Source organism: Calypte anna, chromosome 3 (assembly GCF_003957555.1).
Source record: "Calypte anna isolate BGI_N300 chromosome 3, bCalAnn1_v1.p, whole genome shotgun sequence".
NCBI lineage: Eukaryota > Metazoa > Chordata > Aves > Apodiformes > Trochilidae > Calypte > Calypte anna.
In genome coordinates, this window is record NC_044246.1 from 54,002 (window position 1) to 74,687 (window position 20,686).

At 41.9% G+C, this 20,686-nt stretch overlaps 1 protein-coding gene across 6 annotated transcripts in view; it reads right to left on the minus strand.

Moving 5' to 3' along the window:
- Nucleotides 1-445: 445 nt before the first annotated feature.
- RIN2 (Ras and Rab interactor 2) overlaps nt 446-20,686 on the minus strand; it is a 66,377-nt gene continuing 46,136 nt past the window's right edge. For 5 of the 6 annotated variants that reach the window (XM_030446717.1, XM_030446714.1, XM_030446715.1 and 2 more), the window contains 5 exons: nt 18,278-19,408; nt 10,025-10,330; nt 6,880-7,011; nt 4,794-4,957; nt 451-2,252 (listed from right to left, as the gene is read on the minus strand). In XM_030446717.1, the coding sequence (XP_030302577.1) occupies nt 1,935-2,252; nt 4,794-4,957; nt 6,880-7,011; nt 10,025-10,330; nt 18,278-19,408 (2,051 nt within the window). In that variant the 3' untranslated portion in view covers nt 451-1,934. Of the gene's footprint in view, nt 2,253-4,793; nt 4,958-6,879; nt 7,012-10,024; nt 10,331-18,277; nt 19,409-20,686 lie in introns of all 6 variants that reach the window. The other variant, XM_030446713.1, reaches the window with a different exon arrangement.

Below are 20,686 nucleotides of genomic sequence, written 5' to 3' on the forward strand. Positions count from 1 at the left end.
CACGTTTCACTCTTTCCACTCCTTTGCTTTCCTTCCTCACGTTCTAAGTTTCTTAATATTTTGCCCCGCTCCCCCAGCCTTCCCCTTCCCTAGCAGAGTCTTTGTCATATGAAAGTGGTGGAATTGTCTTTAGCACTGGATGAAAATGTTAACAAGAAATGGTACAGCAGTCAAGATACCTGCTTGCTTCTATTGACTGTCCAGGTTAAGTACATTACCTAGGTAATGTTTCTGCACCCTTTGCAAAGAGCTTAAAGCAAGACAGTGTGAAAAGCAGCAGCAGAGTTTATCAATACGTGAACTACTCATGAGTGACCCATTCCTTCAAAAACAAAAACAAACCCAAACAAACAAACAAACACCACCAAACCCAAAAACCAACCAACCAAAAAAGAGGCAAACAACCCCCGCCCCCAAGGCAAAAACCACAGCACAACATCCCAGATTACAGTTCAGTATTACCATGTATTACTATGTGCAAAACTCACCACTTACAGAAGGAAATACAAACGTGCCAGGGGTTTCAGGTACACAGCAAACAGACAGAAAGGTGACAATCTCTGCATGTACAACACTCGTGCTGCTTGCCAACATCCCTGTGACCACCTTCCATGCACTGGGAAGAGCCCCGTGCCACTCTGAAGAGGATGGCCCTCATGGACTGGAGTGAGGACACCCACAGCATCATCTACCTTGAATGATTTAACACCATGTGAGCTTTGTGTGAGGAGGACCAAGCTGCATACCTCAGCTCCAAAGTAGCTTAGAACCATGAAATGCCACAAGACTTTCTTCCATCCCAGACACAGTTTAATGTTGGTGACAGCCTGTACAGGACAGTTAGTGTTCTCCTTCACCTGATACATTCAGTCCTCTGCTAACACAAACAGGTATCTGTGATGTGCTGTTGTATGCCTCTGCAAATCTACAACATGCTTATACAAAGGTCCCTTACCAATCTCCTTTGCTTATTTTCTGCAAGGAGCCTGAACCAGCAGACTAACATGTTTAAATCCTAAATTAGATTCCCTACATTCTTTCTCTGCCCTTTTTCTACATCCTTTTTTTTCCATTTCCTCTTCCAACCCCCTTGTTCTGTCTAAAACAATGCATATAAACAACATTCCAGATAACAGTACATTGTGTTCAGATAAGGCACTGAAATTGCCAGTGCAATGTTACAATCTTCTTATAGATAGCAGTTTATTAAAAACTCTTCTATAACAGGAAAAGAAGAGAAACCACAGAGACTTATAATGCAATACTCTAAGACCAGCAAGAGATTTATTTTGTATATTAAATGTTAAAATCACATGCATAATTATAGAATACTTTATAGTTAAAAAAATATTTCAAAAACCAACCCTGACAGTTTACCTGCAACTGCTATAAAATTTCTATTTTATATATATATATATATATAACCATGGCAATTTTCTGGAATTAAAAAAATTAGGAAAGGATGCAATCATCCAGGTAATTGAGTTAACTGATGCCCTGCATCGGACAGTTGTGTCAAACTCATGCTGGTGAAACTGAGCTCATACCAGCCAGTTTTCTGCAACATATGTCTGGCATACATGTATTTAGATCAGAATGGCATTTGGCTAAAGGATGAATGTAAGAAAATAGATTTTTGCACACTACAGCAAAGACTTGCAGAGGGCCACAGTATAATATGCTTCAAAAGAGTCTGCGGTACAAAAAATTCATCCTCATGGACTGTTTACTCAGGTGTGCTAATGGAACGCCCTCTGCCACTGGCCACGTTCACTGGTTTATGTGGGTTTTTTGTAAGCAATGCGAGAAGTGTCTGCATGTGTTTCATAGGCACTTAAGGCTTAAGACCTGTTTTAACTCCTAAGGAAGGCAGCCAAAAAAGATGTTTTTCAAGAGTTCACAAGGAACAGGAATTAAATGATGAGTTGCTGGTTTTAGGAAGCTGAGTCATCGTTGTTTTGAAAAATGGCACCGTATGGATCACTGTTAATACGCTTGTAGACGAAGTGGAAGACCTGGGGCTGTGGGCGGCTGTGCAACTCTGCCTTGATTTTCTGAGGGTAGGTATCCTCTGTCAGTTGCTGCCAGGTGTCATCCACAAAAAGAAACAGGCTATATTCTTCTGGATTGTCCACTTTAAACTTTTCAGCACAAAGCTGACATACATCTTCGGTAGTAATATATGGTCTTACTAGTAAGGTCTTCCCTGTACATCCACTGTTAACTTCCTGGAATGCAACACGAAGGTAGTTCTGTAGAAGGATAAAACAGGCATCAGAAGCTTGAATAAACAAAAACCTCTCCTCTGGAAACTGAAGAGTCAGCAACAAAACAGCCAGCCTCTCCGTTGTGAATCATGATGTTGACGGTAAAACTATAGCAAGCCAGCAGTGAGCATACAAGAAAATCAACAGCATCACCTCTGTGATTCTATGACACTCTTTCCATGGCTTACTTCTAACCCTGGAATTAAGAGTGGACAGATACAGCCTTAAAAACAGATAGGAAACATCAGTGGTTTTAAGGGGAACAAAATACCGTGAAGCAAAACAAATTGACTGAGCTGGTACCTATGTTTGCATGCTGAATACATTTGGCATGCTAAATTATAGTGGTAAAAATTTACATTTCATAAAAGCAAACTGTTAAAAGCTAAGACTAAGAAGAATGTTTGTTATGGCTGAAGTTGCAAAAAGCACTCTCATCTTTAATAAAACAATTTCTGATAGTTTGCAGACTGAAACAATGAAGCTTTGCAACAGCATTTAAATCACTGGGGTAGAACCTGACTGAATAAAATTAATCCCTTTTTGTTATCCAGCATGAAGAAATTATTAAAAACATCAGCCTAGTAAAGGAGCAAATTCTTCACAGAGAGGGTAATCAGGCATTGGAATGGGCTGTCCAGAGAAGTGGTGGATTCTCCGTTCCTGGAGGTTTTTAAGAAGAGACTGAATGGGGCATTCAGTGCCATGGTCTGGGAACCATGATGGAAGTGGGTCAAGGGTTAGGCCTGATGATCTCAGAGGTCCTCTCCAACCCAGCTGATACTGTGAAAATGCACTACAATTTTCATTTCCAAATGTTTTAAATGCATGTGCTTTTAGACAAACAGGATTGCTGTAAAGAGAGGCTGAAGTTTGAAGAAATGCCTGTAACTCATATACTAAGTATAAAAATTATCTATGCAGTATCAGAAAGTTGTATTTAATCATCACCAAAGTACAGGATTTTTTGCTTTTCCATGCTTTGAGGTAGGGGGGTAGGAAGGATGAAGGCCTTCCAGGGCCCAAGAGCTGATGAGGCTGTGAGACTATATCACAGAAATGCAGTGATCACATCCTGGTTCAATTTTTAGAAAGATGAGTTGAGGTAAAGTTGTGTTGTGCTACATTTTTATGGTAGGGAAGATGCTTCATTTCAGGACTGCAGGACATAAAGAAAGGAGATGGAAAACTGACATTCTGAACTGGCAGGAAAATGCATGAATTTGTGCCATACATAGCCGGGAAGTGGTGTGATCCTTCAATACAGAGACAACAGGAGAGGCACTAAATACACTCAGAGCCAGCTCTTCCCCCACCCGTTCCCACATCCAGCATGGCATCCAGCAGTACAATTAGCTTGGCTGAAGTTCACTTGCTGAGGAAGAGAAGACGAAATGGAATACAAGATCCTGCTGAAAGAATCTTCTGTCATTTAGCCATCCAGCAGAAATATGAAGTGATGCATTTTTCTATGAAAGTGCTCTGCCAGAAAAAGACTCAAGCTACTTGAATCTGACCCCTAACTACAGTAAGCAGAATATAAAATGGATCCCAGTAGGATGGCCTAGCTTTGTGCAGTGGGCATAGTTTGGACTCTCTGTTCATCAGCTCTCCTCCTCCGAAGAAAGTCAAACTGGAAGACTGCTTCTGCTCTCAACTCGTTACTGTTCAGTGTTGCACTGTAGTTGTTTGCATGGACAATGATAAAGCAGAAGCAGCCTTAACTGAAAGGTTTCTTTTACTCTTGGTCACCCCACAACTCCCTTTCTTAAGCTCTTTAACTACATTATAACTAACTGCTGGTTGTCATTAGTCTCTCTGGCAAGTTTGCACTGTAGTATGAACTGTAAACAACTAAACACAAAGTATTAAATCCTTTCTTCTCAATTCATCCTCCTTGCTTTGGGCCACATCTGAACAGACACAGCATACTACATGAAAGATGCGCAGGCCTGGTTTTAAAAGATGAAGTAATCCCAACTGCTTTGTTATTCTTCAGTTGAAGTTACTGCTCTACTGTGAAAGAGCAGTAAATAATAGAGGGGAGGGAAAAAAACACAAATAAACATGAAGACATTCATAGTATAGTACTTTACTCCTTAAACTTCAAAACTGTAGATAAGCTTTTCTCCCACTTCTCCTCTCTACCACCTGCTGTAGGCCACCACTAGCTACTGGGGACTTGTGCTGATATTTATACCACCAGAAATATGGATTTGTTCTTTTTCAAAGTAAATCATACAAAGAAGCTGAATGTAAGATATGATTCAGTTTGTGCTCACCCTGCACAACTTAAACAGAAGAGAGGGTGGGAAAGCTCCATTAGTTTGTTTTTTCTTTAAAAACCATCATAATCAAACTGTAACTGTAAAGACTTAAGAACGGAGGCAAATTTGCAAGCCATATTCTCAGCACTGCTTCACTTACCTTGTCCCCCACGGGAATTGTTATGAATCGTATCTTTCAAATGTGGATTTCCAACAAAATAATCATCCCCTGGTTTTTTTCATTAGCCCCAAGCTCTACCTGAAAATCATCAACTGAAGGTATCGTCCTGTTAGTTGTCCTCCTCTTGTGCCATTGCCGGAGAGTATCTCTGGCTTCTGAACTTAGCAGTCGGGCAGCTTGTTCTTCCTGGAAGTTCTTGATCAGTGAAAGGGCTCCGTAAGCGCTTGTCAAGTAATAGCCTCCTGTGAAGAACAGCATGGGAAGAAATTAGAATCATAGAATAGAATCACAGAATCGGCTGGGTTGGAAGGGACCTCAGAGATCATCAAGTCCAACCCTTGAACCACTACTGCTGCAGTTACTAGATCATGGCACGGAGTGCCACATCCAGTCTCTTTTTAAATATCTCCAGGGATGGAGAATTCTCAGAGTGCTCACAAACACAAGGCCAGTTCCAACTGCTCACACTCAGAAGTGAAAACACAATACTGGATGTTGAGTTCTCAGCTGCCAAGAGACATGCAGTGGTTGTATGTGCTCTCTATTACCAAATGGTATCACAGGACCAAACTCTGGTCTCACTCCTTTACTCCCAAGTGTTTACACAAAGTTGGAACATGAGTTTTCTCGTTAGCAGTTTCCAAACACTGAATTATTTTCTCCACAGTGTGAATGAACTAAACATAGCTGTTTAAATAAAGTAAAAGAATCTACCACTGTTCAGGAACTTAAAAACCATCCTTAAGTGGCAATAAAGCAACAACAACAGATCACTAGGTAGTGTGTGATCTGTACCTTGGAAACATTACGAAGAAGTTGCTTTTGCATTTTAAAAGGAAAACCGTGTTTGTCACCTTTTCAGCATGTTCCATAGCATGATGGTAGTTCAGGAAGTGATGTGCACTGTCCTCCATCCTCCATCTTTATTACATGAGGGGGGAACTAATTAAAGTCAAGACAGAATTGCTAATGTACAAAAGAAGCTACAGATCACAAAGGGGAAGAAATCTCAACAGAAGGTAACAGCCCTCAACCACTAGAAGAAACAAAAGACATGCTGTCATTTATTTGTCTCTTTTTTTTTAAGTAAACTATTTTAGCAAGTGTCCTATTCATAAACAGCACAGTCTATTCATGGAGTCATTCAAAGATGCATTTTATGCTCTCAGTAGTATTTTCTGTGTTAGTGCTAGCATCATCTTGGCCTTTAGCTTTGCAACATAATACATGAAACACATGCCTGACCCATGAGACATACTGAATGTTTGAACTGCACAACCCTAAAGTATTAAATAATTTTTCCTGCACAGTACAGTTCAGCTGCTGCCAAAGACAGCCAGTTATTAGATGGACTTCTTTTGCTGCATTAAAACCAACATGACTTAATAATCCAGTAAACATTTCTGCCTTTCAAGCATGTTAATGATCTCCAGCTTCACGGCAAGTATTTCTGTGCTAAGGTTCCTAAACAATGCACTAGAGGATGCTCTGTACACAGAGAGGAACACACTGGTGCCAAATGGGAGGAATCCTGACACAGTTCTCTCATGCATACCAGCATGGAAGAGAATACAGCAACTTCAGCAAGCCAGGAGACAGCAGGAATGGGAAACATACACATGCATTCAAGCTCACAGCTAAGCTTGGTCACAAGAACCTTTAAACTTTCTCAAGACCCAGCAGACTCTGAGGCCTACCAAGGGCTTGCAGAACACCTCTTCGTTAAAAATACCACAATGAAAACAGAAACGAGGGGGACTTCCTTGCTTCTAGTGGACTTCAACCATCATTCAAGAGTGCCTTAAGAAACAGATTCCTAGGGCTCATAACAACACTTTGTTAGAAGAAAATATTGGGAAGAAGCAAAGGTTGTGAAGGGGGGCAATATTCTCAAAATCACTTCTCCAGCAAAGAATTCCCTCAGATGTTATTACAAAGCGCCTGACCAAAGTCCCACTGTATATCTCACAATTTAATTGAATGCTGTGGCTCTATAAACACACTCAGGAGATTTTCAAGAGCAGAAGGATAACCACATTTGGCACCTGCACAGCGTATGTGTTTGCTTGCCAAGTCATGATGCCTACTCAAAGAAGGTTAATAGCAACTATACTATGAGAAAGAATTACTGCTTCCCATGTCCTTTAATTACTTCTAATATTACCTTCTCCGTGCAGCAGAGATGGATCCAGCAATTCCATCATGTATTCAATTTCAATATCCAGCTCCAGCATATCACACTGGGCAAGTACGTATGTCAACACGGGCAAGAAGTCATCAGCTCCATACAACCTCCCTGAGTTAAGGGAACACACAGTGTTAGACAAACCACAGCCTTTTACCAGTGTCAGTATCTGAAAGGAAATATTTACTTTGCTGCCTTCATTGACCAGCACATTTGCATTACTCTAGAACCTCCTGTTACCAGTGTACAGCAAAGAGTGTCATCTGCCACCTGCTGAACAGGAGACCAACACCAGCCTCATCCTATACTCATAAGAAGAACGAATCTGATGATGCACACCTTGAGGCATGCAAGGGAATTTAAAGACTGGGCTCACATTAGCAACTTGGAAGGTAACTATTCCCCTGTACTTGGCACTGGTGAGGCCGTACCTCCAATACTGTATTGAGCCCCTCGCTATAAGAAGGCCATTGAGTTGCTGGAGAGTGTCCAGAGAAGAGCAATGAAGAGTCTAGAGCACAAGTCTTAAAAGGAGCAGCTGTGGGAATTAGGATTGTTTAGTCTAGAGAAGAAAAGTCTGAGGGGAAGCCTTACTGCTCTCTACAACTACCTGGAAAGGAGGACCTAGTGAGGTGGGGGTGGTTAAGTCTTGTGTCACACGTAACCAGTGATAGGACAAAAGAAAATGGACTCAAGTTATGCCAGGGGAGATTTCTTTCTGTAAAGAGTGGGCAGACAGGCTGCCCAGGCAAGTGGTGGAGTCATCGTCCTTGGAGATGTTAAAAAAAATGTATGAGCATAGCACTTAAGAACATGGTTTAGTTGACTGGTGGTGTTGGGTTGATGGTTGGACTTGATGATCTTAAAGATCTTTTCCAACCTTAATGATTTTTTTATTCTACCAGATCAACTGGTTAACTCAGGAACAGCTGCTATGCCAGCCTGGTCTTACCTCCACCTGCACCCAGCTGGCACACAGAGACCTGCACCCAGCTGTGTCTGCCCCTGCTCCTGGCACTTTAATTGCATTTAAACTTTCTGTTTAGGAAATACTAGGTAGCCAAGTCTCTGGATCTGGTCAAACCATGCTCACTGTAGAACTGGTCAGGGGAGCCAACTTAAACTTTGGTGAAACTCCAAGTGACTGGAGGGCTGACAGACAGCTACAGCAAGCTAAGGCATACCCCTCCAGGTGTCTGGCTGAGGGTACATGTACAAGCAGATACTCAAACAGCTGCTGACTCAGTGCCATGTTATATAAGCTTCACATGACAAAACAAGAGAATCCAAGGAGGATTTGCCATATCTTGGCTCAGCATCAATTCTGTGATTCTGTGATCTTAGCCCAAGCCCCTTAGGACAACAGTTAACCAGCAGCAGCCTCTCAATATTTTTCTTCTGCGTGTTGGAAAACTCTTTGTGATAAGCCCTGTCTAGTGACAGGACAAGGGTCACAAAGTGCAACACAGCAGATTCAAACAAAACATAAGGAAAAAAATTACTGTATTACTGTAAGGATAACAGAGAACTGGAACAGGCTGCCCAGTGAGGTGGTGGAGTCTCCGTCTCTGGAGGTGTTCAAAATCCACCTGGACGCCATCCCATGCAACCTACTCTAGGTGAACCTGTTCTGGCAGGGGTGTTAGACTAAATGATGTCCGGAGGTCCCTTCCAGCATTCTGTGACAAGGCATTACAGAGAAAGCAGTGTATAACACTTCAGGTCAAAATTCCTATATCCATTTTAAAATGCAGGATTTTGCACAGAAATAATAAACTGAGCAGGATCTTGGACCCAAATCTTGTAAAAATGCCCAGAGGTCTTAAAACAGTCACAAGCTTTCACCATTCATCTCAAATCTCAAAAGAAAGTAGGCATCCTAATCAGCACTAGACCCAGATGCATATTCAATGCTTACTTAGAAAGAACACCGCCAACCACCTGCAGCAGATTATCATAGAATCATGGAATGGTTTGGGTTGAAAGGGACCTTAAAGACCCTCTAGTTCCAAGCCCACTACATGGGCAGGGACACCTCCCACTAGATCAGGTTGCTCAGGGCCCCATCCAACCTGGCCTTGAACACTTCCAAGGAAGGGGCAGCCACAACTTCCCTGGGCAATCTGTTCCAGGTCTTGCCACCCTCATAGGAAAGAATTTTTTCCTAATGTCTAACCTAAATCTCCTCTCTTCAAGCTTCAAACCATTTCCCCTTGTCCCCGTCAAAAGCCCTATCCCAGATTTCTTTAGGCCCCCTTCAGATATTGGAAGGCTGCTATAAGGTCACCTCTAGGCTCCGCCTCCTCTAGGCTGAACAACCCCAACTTCCTCAGCCTGTCTTCACAGGAGAGGTGCTCCAGCCCTCTGAGCATTTTAGTGGCTCTTCTCTGGACACAGTATGGGGAAAATACATGCTTTGGAGAAAAAAACTCCCACTGCCATCAGCATTGCTTCACCTTAACTTGTGACCTACCACAGCAGTGTATGATAAGACATCAGGCAAGAGAGCTGCACCTATGAATTCATGCCATCCAGCACAGCATTTTAATTATGCCACTGTAGCTCCATTTCATTATCTAGGTTTCAAGGACACTTTTGGACTCTTGCTACAGTGTAGAAATAGATGTTATTTCTGTTCCAAAAACAAAAAAGAAAGTGTCCAAATGAGAACATTCAGAGGCACAGCAAGCCAAAAACACTGGATCAGAGGCTGCTTTCCTCCACCCATTATTAACACAGAGCCCTTGTAGCTGTCATTTTGCACACAAGCTATTGAATTTCTGTGAAGCTAAATACAGGGTGTTTCCTCTATTACAATTTCCAGAAAAATGCTCATTTAGAACCAGTGTCAAATTCAAGACTCACAGGACATTCTGACAGCCAACTTCAAAAGACTGCAGTTAAGTAAAGCTGGCTTTCTTAAGCTGCCTCACAACTCTGCTTCACATTGAATTTGTTAGATGTACAGAAGAAATAGAAAGCAGAGAGGAAAAATCCCTCTCAAAAGAGCAAGGAGATGCTATGAGATCTCCAGGAGGAGATGTATCTGCAGAATTGGATGGTCTAATTTCCACCACTGAAAGTTTGTAATATCAGTTAACTTGAATAACAAGAAGCGCCATACCTGAGTTATTCTCCATAACAGTGTAAATCAATTTGCAAACTCTCAGAAGCAGCATGACTTTCTTTTCAGGTGAATACATTTTTTGCATTGTCATGAACTTGACTTTAATTTTTTCAACGTCCACAAAGTCTGGTGTTGGAACAAACACACCTAGTTCCTGAGGATTCCTCTGCCTCACCAGCTGCAGGTTTTCCTTTAGCTGCTTCCAAGATCCATCTGCGGTGTGGAACTCTTTCAACATCACTTCAATATGGCCCTTCAACGGCTTCAGAATGCACTTATGCATGGCCTTCTCCAGGACAACATCTGCAACGGGAAAACACAAGTCCAGCTGACTTCCTCCTCTAAAGCAGAGCTAGTATGAATATAATCATTCCCAAAAGAGACATTGTAGAGCACAATCTCCTTGCCAAGGCCTATTTACTATTATGCAAGTGAGTTTCCAGATGTTTGTTAACAAGAAAACAAATGGCAGAGCAGGGTCTGTATTCCATTTCATTTTTACAGCTATGTGGTAAATACAACACACCCCTCCCCCCCAAGATAGACTATAGACTATTTTCCCCAGAAAAGATAAAATAAGAAAAAAAAGCAAACTGTCTGCACTTTTCATTTTCTTGGCCAGAAATATAAGTTTTATTTTAATTTTAAGCTTAGGCTTTAACTCCCAAACTTGAAGCAAAATAGTCAAAATCATAGCTTTTGTTTGCTTTGGCACGAGAGCCCATCCTTTTTGAGCATAGTTTCCATCAGAAACTATAACTCAAACAAGGTCTCCTAAAACTTGGCTCATCTTTCTCAAGACCTTTATGAAGTTGGACAGATTATGCACTTTGAACTATAAATGAAAACCAAGCTGTGTTTGTCCAGCTTTGGATTTCATCACACAAGCTTATATACAGCTTTGTCATCAAGTTTGAAGTTCTTTGTTTGGCAATAGCGTGCATGTGGCACAGTAACCACTAATTTAGGGGGGGTTTATTCTTGTTGTACTCAAGTTTTTCCTTAACAGTCATTCTCCATTTTCAAAGTATGGACCACATCAACAGTGAGAACTCTTTGCTAAACATTTTCTCTGCAAACCTTTACTTTATAAGCTAATTTCCTCTCTCACTCAGCATTCCTATGGCAACATAGCTTATATTAATAACTAGCTTACACCAATTATTTGCACTAGAGTGAACTCCTAACAAGCACAAATCAAACTGAGGACCCTTCAGCCCGGCCACTGCACCAACAGCCTGATGGCAGGGAGCAGGACCAGAACAAAAACAGGCAGGTGTCCAAGATGAACACAGGGATCAAGAGCAGAAAGAAGAGAGACTGTGTCACTGCTAGATTCCAGATTTATACGAGCTAGCAATAGATATTTCTACTACTAGTAGTGACTTAATAAAGTTTCATTAACTCTCATGTCCTTTCCAGGTTCTATGCCCGCTCTCGCATTTTTCTCAGACCACTGCCTTTTTTCTCCCATGCCTCCCTGCCCCCTTTTTTTTATTACAAACTATTTCTAAGGCTTGGTATTTACATACACACCCCCACGCACCCTCCAAACAAATATTACGTACTTCTGTTATCTTGCTTTTGCTTTATGTTTCCATTTATTTTATCTTTGTGTTCAGTCATTTTTCCTTTTGGGTATTCATACCTGTCTTTCTCATACAAATATGCCCTTCACACACGCCTCTTATGGTGCCTTTGCTTCATATGTAGTGATTACTCTGTCTGGCATGCAATTCCCAAACGCCCAACTCCATTGGGAGCTCCCATCTCCCTCATCCCAATCCTGCCGGGCCTTCTGCAGCTTCTCTTGCTATTTTCCCCTCCTGAGGCCCTGATGAGGGGGGAAAGGGGGGATGTGGCAAAGCAGTGTCTGCTTCATTCCTGGATGCTTTAAAGGCATCTGGGCTCTCTCTCACAATGGAGACCGCAAAAGCTGCTGTAAGGGAGAAAGAAGGAAGGTGAGGAGCAGCATTTGCTTGCTGCTCTGGTTTTCTACATTTCCCTTATGGATATCAGTAAAGCACAACCAGTCTGACACGTGTTCTTGATGGCCTGTGGCATAGCATGAAGGGTGGATCCAGCTTTCCACCAGATCAGAGCCACCAACTTCACATAACAAGAGGCAACATTTCAAATGACTGATCTTACCTTTTGTAATTGGCAGAGCCCCACAATTGCCACCAACAGCACTACCAAACCCAGTCAGAAAAGCAGAGAATCAGCCTTCTGTGAAGCAACAGGAGCTGCCCCTCCTTGCCAATCCTCAGGGCTAATGGGGCAGAAATATTTTTCCATCAAGAAAAATCCACAAATCTCACCCACAGTGTGTCAACTGGCTAAATCTCTAGAAGGTACACATATTTCCTACCTAGTTTCATTGACAGTGATTTTTTTTTGGTTGGTTGGGTTTTTTGGGGTTTGTTTTGGGTTTTGTTTTTGTTTTTAATTCAGCAGATTTTATTTATTTCTACTGCGTGGTCAGTGTTTTAAATAGAAAAACCTCTTCTGCTTTGCTTGTAAGCAGAACAGCCCTGCAGTTTGCATTCCAACTGTCTAGTCTTGTTTAAGTCAAAATTAAAGCAGTGGGTGCTGCCAAACATTAGGCAACAGAACTCTGTATCCCCATGAAATTCTAACTACCACAAGCTTCCACTGTAAGTTCTGCACACGAAAAGTTGGTGTCAGCCATCCTTCAGGCTCAACAAAGCAGGGTCACCACCACATTTGGTCACAAGAGACTCAATAAATTGTAATTAATTCAACCTGGATCCTCAGAGCCCTTGGTCTGATAATGAGGGAGCTCATAGCCTGGAATAGGAGACTGGAAAACTCACATTGCATCTGTGGATGATCCCTATGGGCTCCAGACTGGATTTGGCTCAGCTGCTGCCTGCAGTATGAGTATGGAAGGAGCTGCAGAAGTAGTTCCTCCCGAGGCTACAAGAACTCTTTTACAGTTAATATAAAACAAATGAATTAAAGGACATATAGCTGTGATTCCAACTACTCTGTTCAGTAAATACAGACTAAGAGAAAACTCATTTTAATGCAGCACATTTGCACAGAAGTACCCAGCAAATGAGGAAATGAGTAAGGTAGGACAGTATGTCCTAGGTTTGTGTTGTTGTTTAAACAAAAGCCAAATCAACCAAACAAAACCAAAATCAACCAAACAAACCCAAAACACCACACTATCTTTTCTTGTCTCTTATGAATTATTGGTACAGACATAACAACCACAAAGTTCTGCCCTCAAACTAGTAAGTGGCAAATTCTTACCTAGCTGGTAAGATCAACAACATACCAAGACTGATAAAGACTGGACTTCTTTTTTTAAGTCAGTAATAACACCCATTTGTATTCATGTATCCTAATTATTGAAAAACAATATAAATGTATATTTATAGAAATAAATAGTTATCATTAAAGCATGGGAGGACATCTTTCAGATGATCTGGGTCCTAGACCAAGATCATAAGCATGTTTGTGATTAACCTTTTTATTATTAAAAAGGATTTTTAAAAAAGGATTATTAAAAAGGATTTACCTTTTTTTCTGAACTGCTGTCATTGGCACCTTTCAGAGAAAGGTGTTTCTGAATATCACCCCATAAAACAATTCCCAGCAAGCAGCAGCTTTCACTGCTGAACTTCTAATGACCACAAAAAAATTATCAGAGGGCCTCCCAGGCAAATTAGCACCTTAAGTTGTGAACTGAGTATTTAACTTTTGCATTAACAGCTTTGTATATTTCTCAGATAAAAATGGGCAAAAAAAAATAATAATCCTGTTTACTTCAGCATACATGCTCAAATATCGTCCAAGAATGCTTAATAGCCCAAAACTAAACCAGACACCATTCAAATTTAATTTATTTTTTTTTTAAACTGAATCTTATTTGAGCTGAGCATGATGTAGTGTTCCTGAAATGACTCTTATAATTAGTTTCTAGCCCCAAAATGGGAACTGGAAATGCTTTGATAAATGAATTGTAAAAGCCAGCCAGCTAGTTTCATTGTGACTTGTGGAAACACATCTGTATCCTGTGCTGACATGCTATTTTGTTTTGCTGCAAACCACAAAAGACTGTATCCAGAGAGGACAACATATTAGTCATATCCAATGTCCTTATGCAGCCTCTTTTACTGTCTGAAACTGCAAGAATGCTCTCACCTTTTCTGGGCTGCCAGTTACATGTTACCAGCTGTTGTTGTTCCACTGAGATTACCTTTCAGATTCCAGTTTCTGAATTGACACACAAGCCCTGTTTATGATCTACAATGGCCAAACCATTCATCAGTAAAAGAAAGCCTCAGTAAGAGACTGAGCACCAGTAGCACTGTCTGGAAGGCTGAAAGCAGAAGGCTGCTTAGGAACGCCATGGTGTGTATGTGCAGGCTACCTGACTGAACTCTGTTGGCTTTGTTTTGAATTTTCCTGATATCATGTGTGCGTTCATAGACTGGTATGACTGATGCAGATCTAAAGACAGCTCATGTCACGATGGCCACATGTCCAGTTCTTGGTGGTGTCTACAGTGATACATGCCTAGTCCATGGTGCAGACAAGGGCATCTCCTCAAAAGGGGTAAGATTTGAAAGACCTTGCTCAACCCACACTCCTTGATAACCTGTAGGTAGGCCTGAGGTGTGCAATGGACAGGCAGTGATGGCAAAAGTTGAGCCACTAGGGAAGAAAGGTCTCTAAGATAATCTCTACCTCATTTTACCTACATAAAGTACAACGATGAATCACAGAACTATCTGTGCTCAATTTTGCTTTAATTAGCTGTGCGTTAATTAAAACTCACACTACAGTTGTGGGTCTTCTGTTAAAAAACTAATAAAAGAGTAGGGAATAAGTCACAAAGTAAATCAAAGGGATGGTTGGGAAAGGGAGAAACAAATCCTCTGCCTCTGCTCAGTACTTTTACCACAGCCTCTTACTTGACCTATCCTCTCCCTCCTGTAGTGAAAGGAGGAGAACTGGGGGATGTGTTGGTCAGCCTCAACATCAAAAAGTATCATGATGAACAACGGGATAGGGTGACAAGAAAACAAAACAAATGTAAAAGTAATACAGTTCTAAAAGATAACATGAATTTTTCAAGAAAAAACAGTGGCATGCCATTCCAATGCCTTTAAGAAGATAACTGGACCAGTGAAGAAAAGGGGAGGAAGGAGTGGTCTGTATCTTAACCTTTTAAAGACCCATAACCCTATTTCATGCAACTTTTCTACAAGCAAACACAGGAAATACTATCTTGCTGTAATTACAATACAGTAGGTGAACAAAATACTGCACTGAGAGCCCAATCATCAAAGGTTGACTGTCCAACAGGATAGGTATTTGAAAAGAGGTACCCTGGGATTTAGTCTGTTCAGTATTTTCACTAAAAATTTGCATGACAAAGCAGAGAGTTCACATACAAAATTCACATGTGTTTTATCATGGTGGGGGTGGGACTGGGAACCACCAGTCCTTTAGAGACCAGGTTTGAAGTTATCTTCTTAAGCAGGAGAGAAGTCTAAAGCTAACATGATAAACTCTTGTAGGAAGAGAAGTAAAACAGAGGAATACAAAGGCAAAAGCACTGCCCAGAGAAGCCTCCCTAAGTGTGATGGCACAATTGCTCTGGTGGGAATGGACTCCATGCTGTTTCTCCATCCAGACCCGAGTCCCCGCCACAAGGTTTGTTCTGCTAGTAAGGGACCAACAGGTTCTCTCCAAGCCTCTCAACATTCAACATTAAAAAAATTCATTATGCATTAGAAATACCAAAGCAAACAACAGGCAGTATTGTTCAGAGACCTTTCCATGTGATCAGTTAATACCTATCAACAAATTATTTAAACCAATAATTTCTTGAGCTAGGACCAGATTTGGGCACCAAGACTGAAGCTGTTCAGGTGTTAGATCACCTGGTGAAGAAACAACAGTCAACTTGACTCTCTTCTGTTCACAGCCAGGAAAAGAATAAACACAAACAAAAACTCCTAACCATCTGCTATTCAAACAGCCTTGGACTATCAGGATCTCCTCTGGGCACTCTGGGTCTCTGTTTCATGGATACATCTTCAAATGTAAATGACTTTAAAAAAAACCCAACACTTTGCGTTCATCCTTCCACAATAAAAAGCCATGTGCCTTAGATTTGATTCTGTCCCACCACTGACCCCACTGTTCCAGGAGGGGTTAACAGCCTGCAGAGCTAAGATTAGGAGGCACCTGTTGGGAATAATCTGAAATGCTGATGCACATTCTCCTGATTATTTGGCAGAAGTTAAAGAATTTGATATGCCCCCTGCCTGGGAAACTTAAACAGATCTCCCACAGAAGCTTGCAGGAGTCTGTGACACAGGTAGCTCTACATGGAAAGCTATGCTATCACCAAGGTCAGTAACACAGACACAGGAGAAAGTCACAGACACCAAGGGCTTCATTAAGCACCATGAGACAGCACACCCTGAAGAGAAAGGACGAGCACACAGCCAGCCCTGGGCTGATGTGTAGAAAGGAAAATCCTGCAGAGCACCAACGTGTAAACTAACAAGAGAGGATAAATGCTCACAAAGTTCATGTTCAGGCTGCCATTCCCTACCAAAATAGTCAAGCAAAACTGGGTAGTAGGCAGGGCTAAATCATTAAAATTTCTCTATAGGGATGAATAAATCTTGCTGTCACATAGTTATCTGCTTAGATCAGCAGCATCAGATACTCCTGATCCACTGTGGTTGTTTGCAGGCTCAAGCCATAGGCAGCAGATGATTCAAAATCAAGTTTATCCTGTGTTTAAACTATCTCACTTTATTAATTAATTGCACTTAATCACATGATCAAAGCTGGACTTCCTGTTGCTGAAGAAAACCAAAGTAGTTTAGTTATTATATTTCACAGCTTATGCTACTTCAACTACTAACACATTCAAAAGCAGACAGCATTTTGCCAGTCTGATTAAACCACACCCTTAAAATTAAAACTACAACTCAAACCAAGCGTTCACAAAATTAGAAGTAAACTAGATCTGTATTTCTTTGCCAAATAGCCAGTATTCTGCAGAAATCTGGACAAAAAAGCACTTGCACCACTGCTCAATTGGCCATTTTTTTTCTTGCACATAACACCCACATATTATTTATTATTCCAGTGAGAACTTTACATGCCTTTGAAAGAATCTTGATTTCAAGGACACTCTTCCTACTGCTGTATTTACTTTAATAGTGGTTGTTACTTCTGCTTGACTTTGTATAAATAAAGCCTAGGTTTCAGGAGAATACTTCCTCTTGTTCAAGGACAGACAGAAATGTCAACATAAAATACAGTCCCGGAGAAAGAACTATCTGCCCATTTTGCACCAGGCCAACTGTTGTGACACAAGGGTACAGAAGAAAAACAACCAAATTAGGACCAAAGTGAGCTCACAAGGAAAGTATTTTGCCCTGAGGGCTGTTAACCTCCCAGATCTGGCTCATAGGCTCTTAACACAAATACTGCTCAGACTCAGCAAGATAGAGGGGCAGTAAGTTTTTATGCAGCAACAATGATTTCACTTTTGTGGATACCTAAGTCTCTGTTGTTAAAATACATAATCAAACATATAGCTCATCTGCAACCATTTATAAATATGTATATGCAACAGAGAGTTACAGAAAACCTGAGATTAACAAACCCTTCTTTCCCTTGCACATGCTTTGTTTTTTAAAACTCTTACACATCTTTTTATTTAGCTTGAAGTGTAGGGATAGGGCAGGTATGCAAGGAGTTAGTTAGAATGTATGGAAAAACGAGATTTATTTCAAAAGTTGCTATAGAATGTCTCTCTGATCTTAACTGGTTTCAAATAAATTCCATTTTCATGGCTACAATCCATATGGTTAAAATTGACACAGTTTTGGTGCAAGGATCAAGAGCTGTTTCAGACCAATTCATGGAAAAATACTTGAGTGCCAGCAACTACAGAATTCTGTATTATTAATAGTACAGCAGAAAAAAAAATCACAGGTAAAATCCACACTGCAGCTATTTTAAGAATGACTTTTTATGAACAGCTTTTTAGCACAATTCTGAGTTGCTAGAGTGACTGGGGAGTATGGTGGGGTTCTGTTTTGTTTTACAACTCCAATTCTCAATGGCTTGATTCTGCTAGCAAAGTCAGCCCCAACTTTCTGAACAGGCACAAAGATTATCACTGTAAACACACATTACATATTTTCACCTTCCCCCAAAACACAGGACAGCATTTCTTACCTATTTGATCCTCAGGAATCAACGATTCGATTGGGGGATCAAGTTCGGAGCTTTGGGACAAATAGTTCTTGACTTGGGTCATGAACTGCCGAATTGTTTGAAGCATATCAGTGCTGGAAACATGGCACTCCTTGTTTTCCTGGAGAAAGCTGACATAGTCCTGCACTAGGCACCCAAAATAAGTGCGTTTGTCCCGGGACATCTCTGCAATTTTCTTAATCATCCTCTTTTCAGGGGTCATGAAGGAACTGAAAACTCCACTGACTTTCCGTAGCTGAGATTTCACAATCTTGGGGAGAACAAACGAACTGTTTCTTTTCTTCTTGGGCTTCAGAGGGGGTGCCATGCTCTCTTGGTCACTTTCCCCCTCAAAATCCTCCAGGCTGCTGTTGGTGTCCCCCTCATAGCTGAACAGCGGCATGCCCCTGTCCAAGTCCAGCGAGTCAGATGAGGAGGTGGAAATGCTCATGTCGCTCAGCCTCTGCCTGCCTCCATTCCACGGTATGTGTGACTCAGAGCTGGTAGCTGCAGTCTTTTTGGCAGCTGCTGGAGCCGGCTCAGACAGGGTTTCACCTGGAACAACAGCGGCTTCAGGCACAGGCACCGATCTGTGGCCAGGCCGAGACACCCCCACAACTCCTGTGCTGCCTTCTGTCTCCGAGCAGCCAGCCTGCTTCTTCAGACGGGGGGGCGGAATAGGGGCTGGTTTACCCTGCAGCAAATCCAAGCCTCTCTCTTTCTTATGGTTGACTGTTTCTGGCATGCTCACTTGCTTTATAGTCCTGGAAAGCTGCGGACTTGTGAGGATGCTATTAATAGAAGGAGGTGGTGGCCGGGGTGGGGGGGAGCGAGGCCTGGCTGTGCCATTCGTCTCTTGAGCTCTTGGGCTTGGCCTTTTCAGACTTCCACTGACATCCTGGCTATGCACTTTCAAGAAGAGGGGATTAATGAAACACAGTGCTCCATTGGTCTGGCTGCACTCCAGCTCTGAAGGCGTTCTGGTTTGTATAGAATGCACTCCATTTATAAGGCAGAGCTGGCGTGAGTCCTTACAGGCACCGTCCAGAGGCAGAGACCTGTGGGGAGGTGAGGGATCCTGGGGTCTGCTGTTCACGAGAGAGCTCCAGAAGTCTGAAAAGAATCATTGCGTTAATATAAGAATACAAACCAGCATGCAGGCAGCTTTCATAACATGCAGCTCAACATCACTCTCTTCAAGCATTAAGAAATTTTGACAAGCTTTTATTAATTCTGGGGAGGGGAGGGAGTGATAACTCTCAGTGAACCTCTCAAAGCACCACCAGACATAACTCCATGTTGCACACCCAGGGCTGCTCCTACTCATTTATCAATAGTGTAGCCTGAAGTCAGCCCACTGAACTGAGTTTAAAAATGAACTGTGAATTAAAGACAGGAATGGAGACTGTAACAAAGTAATTCTTACTGTCTTGAGACCAAAATGAACATGAACTACTCACTAACATCTCACTCAGGAGAAATAAGCTGACACTCCTATCTGGTATGAATAATCTCACTCTAATAGAGACAGCAGTCAGGCTGATTTACACCAGCTAATGGCCACTTATGGAAACTCAACAAAAATCCCGGTTTCTTTTTTTTATAGTGAACAAATGAAACTACACATGAAAAGACAACTCTCCTTTTGCTGTGGTGGACACACACACATAACCTTTAGCTATGCAGACCAAAAGTTGGCATCCCTTTAAGAGCACAGGCCTGCAGCCCTGCCTCTGCAATGGTGACACAATCTGCCTAAAGTTTTAGACACTCAGCAACACATGAACAGACTGAATGTGCAGTCCCACACCAAAAGTGTGGAAAACCTGTGCTAAAGCAGCAAGTTTCAGCTGCAGCCTCCACACTTGTCCCAGCCCAGTGGCAGCGTGTTTGTGAAACTGAGCTAATGGCAAAGCCCATCAGCTCCTGAAAGTATAAAGGTTGAAACCAGACAAGCCCTTAGGACAGGAATCAGATTGAAACAAAGGAAGAATACCAAATTTGCTAAAATTTGCCAATCTTGACATGCCCCCTTATGCAGTAGTGTCATGATGCCTCAACTGGGCTCTTGAGCAGAGATATCTGGGCCCCACTGTGTGAATGTCCAGCACTCCACAACAGGGTCCATCACGGTCACATCTCGCCCATGGGGCTGGAGGCAGGAAACGGCCCCTGGACACAGCCAGCTACCAGAGAACATATGTGGGCACAAACATATTTCTCTATGTAGTCATGCAGTACTGCTGGGTTTTTCCAGCTCTGTGACTCCATATCCTGCCTGCAGATTCCTCAGCAGACTGGCAAGTGTGCCTGGCATGTGGGCTGCTGAAAACACACATGATCTAAGTGCTGCTGCAGGTAAAACACAAGAGAGACTAAGATAGAAATCTT